The 15,191-nt window shown below is 46.8% G+C and overlaps 6 protein-coding genes across 6 annotated transcripts in view; 3 read left to right on the forward strand and 3 right to left on the reverse strand.

The window, feature by feature from the left end:
* Nucleotides 1–293: 293 nt before the first annotated feature.
* On the reverse strand, nt 294–2,088 carry LOC109540065 (ubiquitin carboxyl-terminal hydrolase 22). Its single transcript, XM_019908235.2, has one exon. The coding sequence runs from the start codon at nt 1,836–1,838 to the stop codon at nt 390–392; it is 1,449 nt and encodes a 482-aa protein (XP_019763794.2). The 5' UTR covers nt 1,839–2,088; the 3' UTR covers nt 294–389.
* A 183-nt stretch (nt 2,089–2,271) lies between these two features.
* LOC109540066 (GPN-loop GTPase 1) lies at nt 2,272–3,707 on the forward strand. Its single transcript, XM_019908236.2, has 5 exons — nt 2,272–2,746; nt 2,804–3,037; nt 3,101–3,260; nt 3,314–3,507; nt 3,559–3,707. Exons 1-5 carry the CDS (start codon nt 2,359–2,361, stop codon nt 3,678–3,680), a joined length of 1,098 nt encoding a protein of 365 aa, XP_019763795.2. The 5' UTR covers nt 2,272–2,358; the 3' UTR covers nt 3,681–3,707.
* Nucleotides 3,708–3,713: 6 nt separating this feature from the next.
* On the forward strand, nt 3,714–6,105 carry LOC109540067 (alpha-tocopherol transfer protein-like). Its single transcript, XM_019908237.2, has 6 exons — nt 3,714–4,081; nt 4,134–4,293; nt 4,340–4,592; nt 4,646–4,756; nt 4,810–4,912; nt 5,798–6,105. Exons 1-6 carry the CDS (start codon nt 3,964–3,966, stop codon nt 5,947–5,949), a joined length of 897 nt encoding a protein of 298 aa, XP_019763796.2. The 5' UTR covers nt 3,714–3,963; the 3' UTR covers nt 5,950–6,105.
* On the reverse strand, nt 6,035–10,711 carry LOC109540064. The gene is made up of 10 exons (XM_019908233.2): nt 10,442–10,711; nt 10,147–10,354; nt 9,966–10,085; nt 9,682–9,804; nt 9,412–9,627; nt 9,200–9,353; nt 9,004–9,141; nt 7,947–8,947; nt 7,122–7,370; nt 6,035–7,062 (listed from the first exon to the last, which is right to left on the reverse strand). Exons 1-10 carry the CDS (start codon nt 10,535–10,537, stop codon nt 6,998–7,000), a joined length of 2,370 nt encoding a protein of 789 aa, XP_019763792.2. The 5' UTR covers nt 10,538–10,711; the 3' UTR covers nt 6,035–6,997.
* A 153-nt stretch (nt 10,712–10,864) lies between these two features.
* On the reverse strand, nt 10,865–11,526 carry LOC109540068 (cytochrome c oxidase subunit 5A, mitochondrial). Its single transcript, XM_019908238.2, has one exon. The coding sequence runs from the start codon at nt 11,433–11,435 to the stop codon at nt 10,992–10,994; it is 444 nt and encodes a 147-aa protein (XP_019763797.2). The 5' UTR covers nt 11,436–11,526; the 3' UTR covers nt 10,865–10,991.
* Nucleotides 11,527–13,093: 1,567 nt separating this feature from the next.
* The window catches only part of LOC109540091 (TRAF-type zinc finger domain-containing protein 1), a gene marked incomplete in the record, with an annotated part of 4,864 nt that continues 2,766 nt past the window's right edge, over nt 13,094–15,191 (forward strand). The window contains 4 exon segments of the mRNA XM_048666041.1: nt 13,094–13,689; nt 13,742–13,943; nt 13,995–14,244; nt 14,299–14,472. Of these exon segments, the coding sequence (XP_048521998.1) occupies nt 13,652–13,689; nt 13,742–13,943; nt 13,995–14,244; nt 14,299–14,472 (664 nt within the window).

Consider the following 15,191-nt stretch of genomic DNA (forward strand, 5'->3'; position numbering starts at 1 on the left):
CTTGAACATGACGCTGCTTTTTTCGAAGTTTCTCACGAACCATTCGAGCCACAGAATTCGTTTTGTTCCATCCCAACTTCCAATCTGGCGCAAGAAGCAAGTTTAAACTTCCACCATCTATAGCAGAGACTGGAGCCTCGCATCACTGAAAATTTCATTAAAATCCCCAGAAACCCTGAATTTGGCCAAATTGGAAAACATTCATCTAAAAAACGAGCGTTTTCGCGCAAATGCACCTGCTTCTTGAAAATGTTTTTACATCGCTGAGAGGGACCCTGAATGAAACACTAAAATTTCGTAATGCCACACAGTTTAATTAAAGCACACGCGTGAAACGCTGCCTAATCCCTCCTTGGAAAAACCTCCGGCATCAGAAATCGAATCGCGCTCTATTCATAAGCCAGCACCTGCTTATGATAGAATAAAATGTAGCCCTCAGAAGCCAGAACGTCCTTCAATGTGACCGGTGTGATAATGTCGTCGTTGCACTTATACCAGTAGGTGTAGTGGTGACGAACAAAGGCCACATAATGGCCCTGAATGGCCGAAACGCCCGAATGATTGATCACCGCAAAGAGCGAATATCGGTTATCACTGGGAACGGGCAGCTCGTCTTTCCGCTTGCTCATGAACGGCGTCATGTCGATCATCTCCGGAAACGATATGGCGGTGGAAATCTTCACACCAGCACTCGAATTGAAACGTTTCAGCTGGAAAGTGACCACCACCGGCAGTGTCTTGATCGTCAACTGTTTGGTGCTGTCCTGCTTTGAGCCGCAGATCTCGCACATGATCTGCTCCTTGCCGCCCAAATGCTCCGCCTTGGTGAAACTCTCCAAACAGTCCAAGAGGGAGCAGGGAGATCGGCCCCCCTCCGTCACCGAGCCCAGATCGAGGGCAAAGTCCCACGTGGGATCCGTCGTCGACGAGATTCCATTGCAACTTTGACAAATCACGTCGCTCTGCAGTCCACCGGTGAAGATCTGATGGATTATGCACAGACAATTGCCGGTGTTGTTGTGATGCACTGTCTTGTTCTGGTTCAGGGTGTTCTCTGAGTAGTGCTTGTGCAGCAGATTCAACGTGGCCATGAAAAACTCATGGGCATCATGCTGCTTGTGGCCGCATAAGTGGGTGGCTTGCGTCCAAGTCAAGTGCAACAAATCTGGCAGGGCCAGAGGCGTCTTTTCCCCGTTGTAGAACTGCTGGAACAGTTCGGATATCTGGCACACCAAGCAGGCCATTTGCGCTGACTTGCAATAGTGGTGCTTCGTGAGGAAGTAGTCCCTTAGCAGCGGCGTGTGCATGATCGCTTGCACCACACAGTTCATAAAACAGGTGTTTCCCAGATTGATCAGGCCCCGCAGGCCGATAGTGGTTTCCGGCGTGACACACACCTTCTTCGTCTGATTGGTCAGCAGTTGGCGCTCCTCCTCACTGGGGTCCCAGGAAATGCACTCGAACAGTCGCTTGTGGAACTTCTTGGCCTGCATCCGATTCTTCAACGCAATCTCGTCCAGATCCGTGTCATAAATGTAGTCGCCACAGCTAGCGCAGTGCACTTGTCCATAATACAGTTCGATCGAAAAACGGTGTCCAGCATCGGCATTGTGGTCCCGAATATGCCGGTGGCAGCCGAAGAACACGCATTCCAAGCAGGCATGCAAGTGGGGCCCCCGATTGCGGCATGTGTGGCAAAACGAGTTGCAAAACTTCATTTGTCTCAGGTGGCTCACGGAGCCCACCACAAACACCAGGTATATCCATTTCAGCGTGTCCAGGTTATCGCCAGTCGTTTTAAATCGGTGGAAATGTTCACAGCCACTAGCCGGCATCATAGATAAAGACGAGTATTGTTCGTTCAACCTGCTTCAACGGCAAATCAAGCTCGCTGCTTATCGAGCCAGTAAATCAATAATAAACACCAATAGTGTAAACACTATTACAGTGTTTGCTAGTGTTTATTGTTTTTGTTTGAGCATTTTTGCTTGAACTGGTTTGACAGTGTTGTGACAGTGATTACAAAAATGAACGGACACGCGATGTTTTAAAGCAGCGTTGCCGATGCGCGCATTCAGTCGATACCGATACGAAATCCAAAAAACTGTTAACGTTAAATAATGAAAAAAAAAAGCGTTAACTCACCCTCTAGCATGCCAACTGCGGAAATCCACCAAAAAACCCAATCTTCAAAAAACCGCTACCGTAATGCGCCGGATCGGTTCGGATTCTTCATCGCAATTGCCTAATCCACCCCTGCCCAGTGGTACCTAACCTAAATGCCAAAAATCAGGTTAGGTTAGTCTGTGATGCGTATCCCAGTAAAATAAAAGCAGTGCACTTGTTGAAACCGTTAGAATGGCCGAAGCGGCAGCCCCAGAGGCTAAACAGGAGGCGACAAAGACCCCAATTTGCCTGCTAGTGGTCGGTATGGCGGGGAGCGGTAAAACGTCGCTGGTATCGCGGATGGCCGAGGGTTTTCACGGCGCCAAGCCCTATGCGGTGAACTTGGACCCTGCCTGCATCAACCTGCCCTATTTCGCCAATATCGACATTCGGGACACTGTCAACTACAAGGAGGTGATGAAACAGTACAAGCTGGGCCCCAATGGGGCCATCGTCACCAGTCTGAACCTGTTCTCCACCAAATTTCCCGAAGTGATGGGCTTCATCGAAAAGGGCAACACGACCCACTGCGTTATTGATACGCCCGGCCAGATCGAGGTGTTTGCCTGGAGTGTGTCAGGTAAACATTTGGATTTTCAACCGGAGCAAACCAAGCAAATGCAGTGATGATTTTCAGGCTCAATAATCACCGAAACCTTGGCCTCGGCGTTTCCCACAGTGATGCTCTATGTGGTGGACTGTGTGCGGAGCACCGCCCCAGCGACCTTCATGTCCAACATGCTCTATGCCTGCTCTATTTTGTACAAAACGCGTTTGCCCTTTATCATTTGCATGAACAAGGTGGATATTGTGGATGCCTCATACGCCAAGGACTGGATGACCGACTTTGAGAGCTTCCAAGAAGCTTTGGGTAACTTTTATTTTATTCACAATCACTACTTTTAATTAAACTGAAAAAAAACTCCCATCATAGAAGCGGATGAGAGTTATGTGAGCAGCCTGACCAGGTCGATGGCTCTCGCTTTGGACACATTCTACCAAGACATTCGAGTGTGTGGCGTCAGCGCTGCCACTGGCGAAGGCATGGAAGAGTTGCACAAAATGATAGAGGAGTGTAGAATCGAATACGAAACGTATGTTCGGGCAGTAGTTGAAAGCGACCCGCTCAATTCGTTTTGGATTTTAGCGACTATCGGGCAGAAATGCAGCGAATCAAAGAGGAAAGCGAGAGGAAAAAACAGGAGACTGAAAATGATTCGACTGACGTGAATTCCCTGATCGATGTGGTCCCGGCTGGCATGGAGCTGGCCGACGTTTATTTGAGGAATCCGGCTGGGGATAGTTCGGAGGACAGTGAGGGCGAAGAGGAGCCGTTTGCAGGTGAGCGCCCGCCCTCATTGAGGTGAAACCGGCAATAACGCGCTTTTTTAGATACAGTCGACGTTGACGAAGAGAACACGTTCAAAAAAGTGGTGCGGCAACAGAAGGAGATGCAACTGAAGCGAATGCAGGAAGCACAAGAGAGGCAAAAGGCACACGACGCCAAAAAATAACCCGTTAGTAATATAAGTTTGGTATTATCCGGCGTTTTTCATGCCAAACTCACCCATTAACTTCCGCTCCAATCCATCATTCTCAGCTGATGGCTACCCGCAACATACAAATTAATTGACCTTGCTGTAACATTAAAACCTACTTAGGAGGTCCGAAGTACTTCGATTCCTGCTGTTTATTAGCACAACCTTTGTGCACATTAAATCAGCAAAACACATCAATTAGCGCCGGTAATTGCATTAATAAAGCACGCTTATTACGTATCGCGTCCAGTTGAGTGGCATGGAGACCTGCATGGATGCGGACCGGCTCTACCAGCAGGACCCCAAGCTGAAGAAAAGCGACGTGGAAATGCTGGCGATGTGGAGCAAACAACAGCGGCATTTTCCGAGAGTTGAAGGTGAATGTACGCGATAGCTTTGCATGTTTTCCATGGGCGAACCCTTCCGTAGAGGTCCAGATCGCGTTGGCTCTCCACGCGTGCTTCTACAGCGTGGAGCAGGCAAAGAGCTGCTTGGACAACTACCTGACGATCCGAGGAATGTGTCCGCAGCTTTTCGCAAATGGAAACCCCGATAAAGACCCCGCGTTGAAGATGGCAATGAGCGTCAAGTGAGTAGGCCAAAGACGGTTCTTTCAGACTGCACACATTTTTTAGCGGCTTTGCGATCCTGCCGGACAAGACGAAGGAAGGCTACACGGTCCTCCTGACCAGACTGATTGACCCCAATCCGGACCGATACAACCCCCAAGTGGGGTCCAAAGTCTTCGACATGTTGGTGTTGCGACACATCCACTTGGTAGGGCCCGGGAATGGGCTGGTGGTGATCATCGACATGAAGGGCGGAGTGTTTGGACATCTGACTAAAATCAACCTTGGCGAGCTCAAGAAGTTTCTGATTTACCTGCAGGTGAGCCAACACGCGCGCCTCTCATGCGTCCCCAATTTTTACGGGAATTTCAGACTGCCATGCCCATAAGGCTGATGGCCGTCCATTTCATCAACGTGGTTCCGTTCATGGATAAAATCATGGCCGCAATCAGGCCCTTCATCAGCAAGGACATGTTCTTGAAGGTAGGGCTTAGCTGAGGCTCGATCTTATCCATTCCTAGCCCTTTGCCTCTTAGCTAATTATCCACGCAAACAACGACAACCTGTTTAAATATATACCGAAGGAAATGCTGCCGGAGGAATACGGGGGACGAGCGCAATCTGTAGATTTGCTGTTTGGTAAGTCAGGTCAAGCAGCGTTCGGTCAGACTAAAAGGGCCTAACTGGCGTTTCTCCCATAAGGTTGATTTCAAGGGCGGATGCCAAAATGAATTCTCTGGCTCGAATGGTTTTTGAGAAACTTCGAAAAAAGCAGCGTCATTTTCAAGTGGATTTTGCAACTCAAAGAAAACCACGCAAATCTAAAACTTCTTGAATTCAAGCGTTTTTTAAGAAAACTGCCAACATTTCCCCATCCATGGTTCACTTTCTGAAAAGGCCATTTATTTCTGTCTAGAATCATGTACAAATGAGCGTTCTTGCTCATTTTGCCTCCGAGAAATGAGCAAAAACCGGACGGAAAGCATGGAAGTTTGGCATAATCTTGCACCTAAGTGTCTGATATTCAAATGCCGCTTTCTGGGTCAAAACTACTCGAATTTCCTCACTCACGTTGTTACGACTGAATCGACTTTTCAATTCTCTATCCAACGATGCCAAAGCGAATTCTGTGGCTCGAATGGTTCTTGAGAAACTTCGAAAAAGCAGCGTCATGTTCAAGTGGATTTTGCAACTCAAAAAAAAAAACCACGCAAATCTAAAACTTCTTGAATTCAAGCATTTTTTGGGAATTGGTTCGGTGTGAAACACGCTTGGGGTCTTGCACAAATCCAAATCCCGTCATTAAAGCAAAATAGGGAAGGAACGCCAGTTACACGCCGAAGATGTAGAACAGCAGTTTGGTTTGGTCATCTGAAGAAAAAAGCTTTCGAGTCGATTACCAAGCTGTTTATTTCCTTCTTCAGGGTTTAACGCCTGTTTCTAATCGACTCAAAAGCTTTTTTCTTCAGAAGACCAAACCAAACTGCTGTTCCACATCTGCAACTACACAAATTTCCATTGCAGAAAAGTGCAAGCAGCTAATCTACGACTCTCTTACGTTTTTCGAGTTTCAAGACACCATGATAACGGACGAGAGCAAGCGAATCGGGCCTAGAAAAAATGCGGACAGTCTATTTGGGTTCGATGGAAGTTTCAGGAAATTGGCGGTGGACTAGTGGGAGCGAACGGCAACGGGAAATGGCTCGTTTAGAGCACTAGTGTTCATAACACTCAAGAGGGCGGCGAATCAATCAAATCCCATTAACTGTAAAGTTTATTTCTGAGAAAATAATAAATCTCTTACAAATATAGTTCTCTTACAGATGCGTAAACATGTTGTTTCATATATTCTTCTTTTTTGGTAACAAAAGGCACGATGACTCTTAAAACTTTCCCGTAAAGATATGTGAAATAAAACGCACTTTTCCCTCGAAAGCCATGTCATAAAACCCGCAACTTTCTTCCTTCTACGCCTTTAGAAATATCAAACAAATTTATAGGAAAACAGAGCGATTGCCTCAGCAAACCATTGCAGCCAAACAAGGCAAAACTGATCAAATTAATGGACATTGAAAGCTGTGGATGCTGAGGCGAACGATCGCATCGATTCAATTTCGGGACAAATCCCAAGAAATTTGTGTACCTTGGCTGAGCAATAAAGTATATTTTGAGGCAAAAGCCCCCATTTAAAAAGGCGCAGCATCATTCGATTAAAAAATAAAACTGTTTACTGATGCGAAGCACCAAGGCCTGGTAGTTACTAGTGTAAAATGCAAGCATCCAAAACCGAACTATAGATTGATTTCAATTAGCCAAACAGTAGCAGTACTGTTATACAAAAATAACCTGAATAAACCCGAAAAATAAAAACGTTCTGGGTTAATCGATACATAAAACCCATGGTATTAAAAATTAGCCTGGTCCAGGACTGTGCAACAATCGACTCATTGGAAATGTACAATAATAGAAAAATTAACACCGTTTCCGCGCCCAATGAGTCAATTGATGAAGAGCCTGCTGGTCAAAGAACCCCATTAACTACCTATATTCCGATTGCGGAATATAAATTATAGCTTTAAATAATAAACTAGGTTTAGGTACATTGAGACCGTAGTAAATCCTGTACACGCATTCTACTGGCATATTGTGAATGGAAATGGAGCTGCAGAGAGGCTCCGATCGGGAGCATCCGATGCACAACATGCCAAAGCAAACGGGCGCCACTTACCTGGATTTTCTCAGTTTTGAGGATTTGCTCTTTTCCAGCTGCCCCTGCTTGGCAACAGCACCTGCAATTAGTGCAAAAGAACATTACTGGGCAGTTGCAAGGGGGCACTCAATCACTCACCCTTCGCCCTAATATTCTCTTTGGCTTCGCTCTTGTTAACATGTATCCGCTTGGATGTGCGCAAAGTGGCCTGAAGCGGCCAGTTGAGGCTCTCGCGACTACACAGAACTCGCAGCGACTTCATCCGCTTCTCCAAAGGCTCCTTAACCGGACTCGTTGCGGATGGTTCACAAACAGGCGGCTTATCGCTGCTGGGCGTCTTTTGCGCCGCTGTTCTCAGCGATATCCTTTTGAGGTTGGACAGTTTGCCTATGGCCCCAATTTCATAGTTTAAATTTGGTGTCAATGTCATTTTCTTGTCAATGCAATCGAACGATTCGGCGCTAATTTTTTCGTTTTTGGTTCGGTTGCCGTTATTTTAAAGAGGAATTTTTCCCCGACTCGCACACATTTAAGTGATAAGGAAAATTCATTAATATTTATACCGCTGGTTAAGCAGTTAATAATGAAAACTGGACAATGACAGGAAATTCTTGACTGCGAGACGCATGTTGCCAACCGTCCACGAAAGTAGCAAATATCTGTCGGCGAGTTCCCGTTTTGTCAGTCGAACTGTTAGTTTTGACATAATGTGAAGAGATTGACCGGAACTGGTTCAAATGCGTATGACAAATGAAGTACAAACTGTAGATATGGCAAATGAGCGATTTTTCCAAATTGACACGTCACCGTTGACAGAGCGTAGGAACATTATGGCTATGGATCACTATTCCTTAGCAGTGAATAGTGATCGAAACCGATACTAAAACCGGCAATAATTGGGAATTTTCTAAGAGGTGAGCATATTTTAAACCGTTGATAATAAAAAATAGGGCCTTCACTCACCTGTCAGCACAGTTTTGCTCTTCACCGGCTTTTTCACTGAGCGCTTGGCCGCGCCGCCCTCTGAACTCTGCTGAGCGATTTGTGAGTCGTCTGGCTTGCCTTTGCGGCTCCTGCTCGCTTTCTGCGCTGCCCTACTTTCCTCGACCGACGTTTCTTTGGGCTTCTGCGCCAGCTTTCGCTTGCCGCTCTTGGCCACCACCATGTCGAAGATCAGCTTCAGTTTGCTCTTCTTCAACTCGGCCTTGGCTAGAGACTTTTTCTTCATCAGCGCCTTTTTGCGGTTTAAGACCTTCTGCGTGAGACTCAGATCCTTTTCGCGGCCGGCCCTCGTCCTGGCCTCCACTGCCTGCGGGGATGTCTTCGACTTCTCGGCCTCTTCGGCCAGCTTCTTCAGTTTCTCTTCGGCCAGTGTGCACGGGGCCGGTTTTTTGGCCTCGTCGAGGAACTTCTGAGTCAGCGTCAGCCTCAAACTCTTCCGCTGCTTGTGGAAGGAGTCGTGCATTAATTTGCGCTTGGCCGATTTGACGGGCTTTTCTTGGGCCAAAGCGGGGCGTTTTGCGCGTCGCGATCCAACGTTCGGCGGCTCAGCGGTGCTCGCGGGTTCATCCTGCTCGGCGCTGGATTCTTCAATATTGCTACTCGATATCTCGTTGATTTGAATGGATTCGTCCTGGGATTGCTGGGTGTTGTTCTCTTTGTCCACGTCTGCAGGACTGCAAGGGTCCCGCGGGTCGAAGCTGGTGCTCTCGCGCAGCAACTTCGGCCCACTGTTGCGCTCCTTTAGCGGTAAGCTGCTGCACTGATCAACCGGGGCGGAATGGCTACTGATTGCATCCGATTCTTGGCTTTTAGCTTCCGTACTCTCCAACTCCGGCAGTGGATTGGTGAGCAACGGCGCTGTTGCGTCGAGCTTAGCTGCAGCAGGTTCAGATGCGCTGATGTCAGTGCTGGTTTCCTTGGCGGTTTGTGCATTTTCTTGGGGAGCAGGCTCGAATTCGTACCTGGACATCAACCCAGTGAAACTCGCCTTATTCAACTGCTTTACAGTCGAGCTTACCTGGTCATTATTTTTAACCCATTCTCCGGCAGGTTTCGCTTGAGGGTCTGCAGCACTTGGGCCCGTGGCGGCCCCGGCGGGTCCAACATTAAAGTAACAGCCGACGTGTTGTCCGCCTTCATATGCGTCGTGTGCCACCTAAAACCAAACAGTTAACAATCTTTTCAGTTGTGGAAGATGGCACTTTGAGTGTCACCTTTCCAGGGCGCGCTCAACCAACAGTTTGCTGGGATTGAGCCACACTTTGCTGCTGATGTTGTTCAGAGCCTCGCACTCATTGTGCCGTTCGGCCTGTTGGACGATGTGAACGGCAGCTGAGGCGCTGAGCATGTTAAAAAGGCCGTCCGTGCCTGAAAGGTAAGTTTTAGCCATCGTATTAAGGTGCGTGTGTGTTTGTGGGTGACTTACCGAAGATCAGGCACCGATGGATGGAAGTATCGATTGGTAATACTGAGCAATCCGGCTCTGGCGATACCACAAACTCATTCAGCTGAGAATTGTACGACCATAAGTCGCCCAAGCTGCGCGCGACCGCAAGGAACGGTATCTCATCAATAGGGGTGCTGCGCCGCACTGGACCCAGGTGCCCTATTTTGGGCCGGTTCCAAACCACGCGCGGTACCCCTTAAATGAAATGCCACTTAAACACTCCTTGGACAAACCAACTGGATTTCCTACCTGATTTTGCCACCACTTTTCCTCCGCAACTCTGGATCCGCTTCATTTCGTCTGGGCTCTCAGGCTTGTGGTCTTTGGTTAAAGGTTTCGCTCGCCATTCGCTGCTCCCTGGCACTTGATATCCTAAAAAGTACAACAGCAGTACAGTTTTGGGTTGAGTCGCTCTCAAGAAGCAACATCTGCAACATAAGCTGGAAGAATTCACGAATTGCGAATTTTTCACTTTGCACAACTGCTTCCAAAAGGCAATTTGCATGAAGTAGTGCCTGCTGTCCAATACTCACCTAAAACCACTCCAGAGTCTCCAACATGCCCCGTGTAAATCTTGCCTCTTCGTATAAAGGCAACAGAGGCGGTGGTTCCAGCGGTACTGGGCAGACCCGAGCCCGTCTTGGGCCACTTGGCTGCAAGTGCCAAGAGGCGGTTTAAAACCTGGGCGTTAAAAGGAGAAATTCATTGGCTTACGCTGTTCCCGCCACATCGCATAGTGTGTAGCTATGAAGCCGTCCTTGATAGCTCTCAGTACCTCTTCATCATCATCACTCCAGAAGTTCTTGTGCTTGATGATGGTCTCCATGAGATGCTCTTTGGCATAACCAGCCGCCTCCACGCCCCCATGCCCATCGAAGATGCCAAAAAATGCATACTCCAAGTCCTTTTCGTCTTCAGTTTGCTGAAACGAAATCGAAGCCGTTTCATAACATTCAAAGCAGCAGGCTGCTCCACTCCCCAGTTTGGGACTGCAAAAAACTGAAAATACCTGGTAAGCCACCGAAAAGCAATCCTCCATATATTTACGGCCACCTTGACGACAGTTCCCCGTTACCCGAAGATTCACACCAATTGAAGCCGGCATTTTATGGATAGTTTCACATTGATGGCCTTCGCTAATCGCTTCAAATTGTGGAATTTCTTATCCCTTGGCCCCAATGAGCTTTATTTATTTTAAATTCCCAGTGTGTTTGGAATCTACTGTCATTGTACTGACGTGTGTCAAACGTGTTCTGTGGCTCGAATGCGCCATTTGTCAGCCTAGTCGGTAAAACAGTGAGCGGTTGAAAAACACCGGCGGGTATTTTAAAATTAGAGGAATAATTGAACCTTCAATAACCGGGGGTGCTTATGAGCAATTAAACGTTTCGAAATTGGTGGATGGTTGAAGGATCAATGTAGGACCGTTTAATAGCTCGCAAGTACCTAACACTTTATTTTCCAACTTCAACAGTTATTAAGGTGTAGTTAGAGAGCTGAGTGGCTATTTGGCGTCAGACAAAAAAATACAGATCTACAATGGCTACAAGTCAGGGCTTTTAAAGATCGAAGACTGAAGGGGTGTGCAACTCGGGCTTGTCGATTCCCAGTTCTTCAGGCGTGCTGATGCCCAGCTGAGTAAGGGTGGGCCTCAACTCCTGGATCACCCACGGGTAGATTTCAGCCTCCCGCTTGCCGCACTTGTCTTTGACTGCCTCCAGAATCCTCACGGCCAGCGCCAAATCGTTCGCTCGACGGCAGGCCTGCAAAGCGGCCGCCAGGATTTTGGGCTCGGGCACCAAATCGTGGCCCCACAAATCGGTGATGCCTCTGCGGATGTCCCAGCCATCGATATCCTGCTGGCTGAAGAACTTCTCGTACCTTTGGTCGAACTGTTCGTCGGTTTCAGTCGATTCCTTGCTCAGCAAACGGGAGCTGGTGGCCACATTCCTGGCGGCAGGCTTGACTAGGGCCTGGGCGCGAACAAGGGCAGTGCGGAACATTTTTTTTGTAGTTCAATCAATCAGTGGAATTCTAGACTTGTTATGTAAAGGGGGCAGATGTCAACGATGCTTAACCTCACATTTGATCACAGATCACAGAGGCTCTTCTCTTCTCTCTGATCTGTGCATTTGATCAGCTGGAGGCAGCGTTGCCAGCACTAATATGCCGAGCTGATAATCAATATTTAAACTATTATTATTTGTTAATTATTTCTGATTATTTTTTTCATGGGGTAAAGTGCTTGAAAAAAAAAGTGGAGCAGGTTTCAATTTGAAGTCACCTTCAGTTAATTGTAAAAAAGTTTCAAATTTGCGTTTGGATTCTGCGGTTTTTATTTTTGCAGGCCGGAGCCCGACACCTTTTTCTCAATAATCACTAAAACTAGAGAGTGCTTTTTGTGTGCATTAAGTAGAACGAAGTTTGTTCTATACGTGGAACAGGTTTCGGTTTTCCCGCATTATCAGGCAATTTTTGAGAATTTTTTGAAATTGCGTCTGGTGTTCTTGCAAATTTAGCATTTATCTGCCCCGTAATTTGAGAAGTGACAAAGTCAATTTTCTATGCTTTTTGTAGGCCAAAGTGTATTCTATAAGTTCGCTTTACACAACGTTTCGATTTGAAGTCACCGTCAGAGGCATTTTTCAAGTATTACTTAAAATCGCGCATTTATCGCATTAAATCGCATTTATTTCTTCGGTAAATTGGGAAGTAAGAATGTTCATTTTGAATGCAGTTTGTGGAAAAAAGGGTCTTCTATCAGTGAAGAACGTTTCGATCTGCAGCCGTCATCAGACGATTTTCAAGAATTTTTTAAAATCGCGTCTGGTTTTCGATTATTCTTCTGCAGTCCGGAGTTAGGCGTCTTATTTTGGGTGGGTGTCTGCTATAAGCAAAGTGTCTTCTATAAGCGAACAAAGTTTCGATATTCAGTCATCGTCAGGTAATTTTTGACAGTGTCGCAAAATTACGTTTGGTTTAGCCGGTTTTGTTTTTGCAGACTGGAGTTTGACATTTTTTTACCTAGGGGCCAATGCAGTGAGAGAGTCGCTTTCATATGGATTTTGTAGGGCAAGGTCGTATCTAGAAGACTGAGAAATGCTGATTTTTCAGTCTTCATCAGTCAATTTTCAAGATTTTTTTAAGTTGCGATCAAATTTTGGGGCTATTTATGCAGGCCGCAGTTTGGCATTTATTTTCTCAGAAACCAGTGCGGCTACAGATCTGCTTTTGAGGGAGTTTGATAGGGCAAAGGGCGTTCTAAATGTGGAAAAAGTTTCGATTCTGAGTCGTCATCGGGCAATTTTTGAGAATTTTTTGAGTCTGCCGCTGATTTTAGCCGATTATGCTCTACTTAAAAAATAGTCCTAATTTTACAACTGCCACTTTGCCAACATTTTATTCTTGCACATTTTTACGCGTTAGTTCTAAATAAACACTCAAAGAAAAATTTATTGCAAAAAAAATTATTGTTTTAGGAATATTTTGTGGAATTTACTACCGCAATGGTGACGGAGCCACGCAGTTGCCAATTGATGTTCCGCATAAAAACAAACCGTTAGGGCTTTGTTTAAGCGACCATCCAATGACTGGGGCTTTGACTGTGAGGTGGCGTATGTGCTGGGACCGAACATGTCACATTCAAAACCCCAGCGGTTGCTTTTGGTAGGTTAGAGCACAAGCTTAGGTTGGGTTGGGGTCGAATGTCACTGTTTGTTGTCAAATTGCTGGCACTTGTCTTTATCTATGCCTGGGATCCCCCTTTGTGCGGTATTTTCTCAATTAATTTCCTCAAACCTGTGCTTCAAACTAAGAGCAAACCGCCTATTAAGTTTAAGTGAAAAAGCGCCCTAGTGGAGATCTGAAGGGAAAGTTGCGCTTTGCGCAGGTGAATGAGCGGCTAAACGGTAGTCTCAAATATCGCGACAAGAAAACGCTAAAGAAAATCATCCGTGAACTAAATATATTTCTAATAATAAAATCTATAATTAGAGCCATACTCATATGCCGAATCTATTTTGCTAAAAATACCCGAAATTCAGCAGTTTTGCTCGCAATATCAGTTCGTGCCATATCGCGGCGCTGAAACTGCACTTTGCCGTTCAACTGCGCTGATTAATCTCAAATGTGTTATCAAGAATAAAAGAAAGCCCGTGATTGCCTTGTGACCAAGTGTTCAGTGCCAGACTATTCAAATCATTGTGGAATATCCAAGACAATGGATGCAAACGTGGAGAAGGAAATGTGCAATAATTGGTGAGTGCTTATGTCCGTTAAGTCTGCTATCGACTAACTGCGTCAATTTTAGCAAAAAAGAGATCCCGCAGCCCAACTATGTGATGCACACAATGCACTGTGCGCGGAACATCACGCTGTGCAAAGTGTGCAACGAGCCGATCCCCAAGCTGGAGTACGAAACTCACAGGGAAACGTGCAGGAATCGGGAGCCGAAGAAGCCGAGCCCTCCGCCGATTTCCCTGGAAAACAGCTCCTACTTCCAGCAGCGAAAGGCCAGCCCCTATTCCCCAACCTTAGTATTGTCTTAACTGTTCCCTCTGCAGGCTGTCGAGGACCGGAAGGCGGAAATTCGCAAGCAAAGCTACCTGAAAAGGCACGAGCATCTGATGGACAAGGGCTTTACCTTGAAGGAAACTGTTGTGAATGGCTATGGGAGTGGCAATAGCAGCAGCAGCAGCCGAATCTCCCCTAGCGTCAGTGCCAGCCCTAATGCGGAGAAAACTGGGGCCACAAAAAAGCCCCCCTTAATCCCCCGGCTGGACGATTCGCCAGTAGTGAAGCCCAACAAGCAAGGTGGGGGCTGGAAAACCACCCTAGAAGTCTCAGTTGACAGTGTTTCTGTTGCAGGTCTTTTGGCCTGCAGATACTGCGAGCTGGAGCTCCCCAAGCTGGAGCTGGAGGAGCACGAAAACTACTGCGGGAGTCGCACAGATAAATGTCTGGACTGCGGCGAGCTGGTCATGTTCAAGAACAAGCAGGCCCATTGGGAGTCCAATCATGCCCGCAGCAGGTCCAGGGACGGTGAGTTTTCCACACAACAAACAAGCCCTAAAACAAAGGTCTGGCGGCATTCCGCCTGATCAGTCACCTTGCGTTATATTTAGCCGTTCATGTTCAAGTACACACCTCGTGCCGAATGATCAGGACTCCGTCAACAGTCGCCCGGTGAAAGGGAAATAGCGCGAATATTCCCGCTGGACAAAGGATATTGGATTGTTTCGCTTGAAATGCGTCTGATTAGCTCGAACGCGTCCTGGCCTCGTGCCCCAACTATGGCCTTAGATAATGGGGATTAGGCCAAGTGGGGAAACCTTCACTATCTGGACCAGGTCATTCCCTTCGCCGCCAAAACTAAAAATATGAAAATGCGCCCAACCTGTGGATTGGCGCATGGTTTCAACTACTACGGTGTGAAAATTGCGATGGTGGTTGAACGCGTTCACATTTGCTTGATAATTTGCCAAATTTCAAACGTTCCCAGTTTCTAGATGGGAGTTGACTCTGAAAATCCTGGGAGTTGTTTTGGAATCGCCTCAAAATGTTGGTCTGAGAATGAGCCGATTTGTTCAAGTGCACTCACGACTTCCAATCTGAAGCAAGTAGCGACTTGAAACTTGCACAGTCTAGAACGGAATTGAACATCAAAGCCCTGAAAATTTTATTGAAATCGTCCCAAAGCGTGATTTTTTAAAACTTTGCAAACTTGCTCCAAAAATGAGCAGATTTCCACCAGTGCACTC

The sequence above is a fragment of the Dendroctonus ponderosae genome, unplaced genomic scaffold, assembly GCF_020466585.1.
Source record: "Dendroctonus ponderosae isolate FM_Combo_2020 unplaced genomic scaffold, Dpon_F_20191213v2 Dpon_F_20191213_4, whole genome shotgun sequence".
NCBI classification, from domain to species: Eukaryota; Metazoa; Arthropoda; class Insecta; order Coleoptera; family Curculionidae; genus Dendroctonus; species Dendroctonus ponderosae.

Bases quoted from the DNA above. Each gene is read 5' to 3' on its own strand.
- LOC109540065 (XM_019908235.2), bottom strand. From the start codon at position 1,838: ATGATGCCGGCTAGTGGCTGTGAACATTTCCACCGATTTAAAACGACT.
- LOC109540066 (XM_019908236.2), top strand. From the start codon at position 2,359: ATGGCCGAAGCGGCAGCCCCAGAGGCTAAACAGGAGGCGACAAAGACC. The intron at 3,038-3,100 runs GTAACTTTTATT...CTCCCATCATAG, and splicing joins GAGCTTCCAAGAAGCTTTGG to AAGCGGATGAGAGTTATGTG. The intron at 3,261-3,313 runs GTATGTTCGGGC...TTTGGATTTTAG, and splicing joins TGTAGAATCGAATACGAAAC to CGACTATCGGGCAGAAATGC.
- LOC109540067 (XM_019908237.2), top strand. From the start codon at position 3,964: ATGGAGACCTGCATGGATGCGGACCGGCTCTACCAGCAGGACCCCAAG. The intron at 4,294-4,339 runs GTGAGTAGGCCA...CACATTTTTTAG, and splicing joins AAGATGGCAATGAGCGTCAA to CGGCTTTGCGATCCTGCCGG. The intron at 4,593-4,645 runs GTGAGCCAACAC...CGGGAATTTCAG, and splicing joins AGTTTCTGATTTACCTGCAG to ACTGCCATGCCCATAAGGCT.
- LOC109540064 (XM_019908233.2), bottom strand. From the start codon at position 10,537: ATGCCGGCTTCAATTGGTGTGAATCTTCGGGTAACGGGGAACTGTCGT. The intron at 10,086-10,146 runs GTAAGCCAATGA...TGGCACTTGCAG, and splicing joins TGCGATGTGGCGGGAACAGC to CCAAGTGGCCCAAGACGGGC. The intron at 7,063-7,121 runs GTGAGTGATTGA...CACTAATTGCAG, and splicing joins AGAGAATATTAGGGCGAAGG to GTGCTGTTGCCAAGCAGGGG.
- LOC109540068 (XM_019908238.2), bottom strand. From the start codon at position 11,435: ATGTTCCGCACTGCCCTTGTTCGCGCCCAGGCCCTAGTCAAGCCTGCC.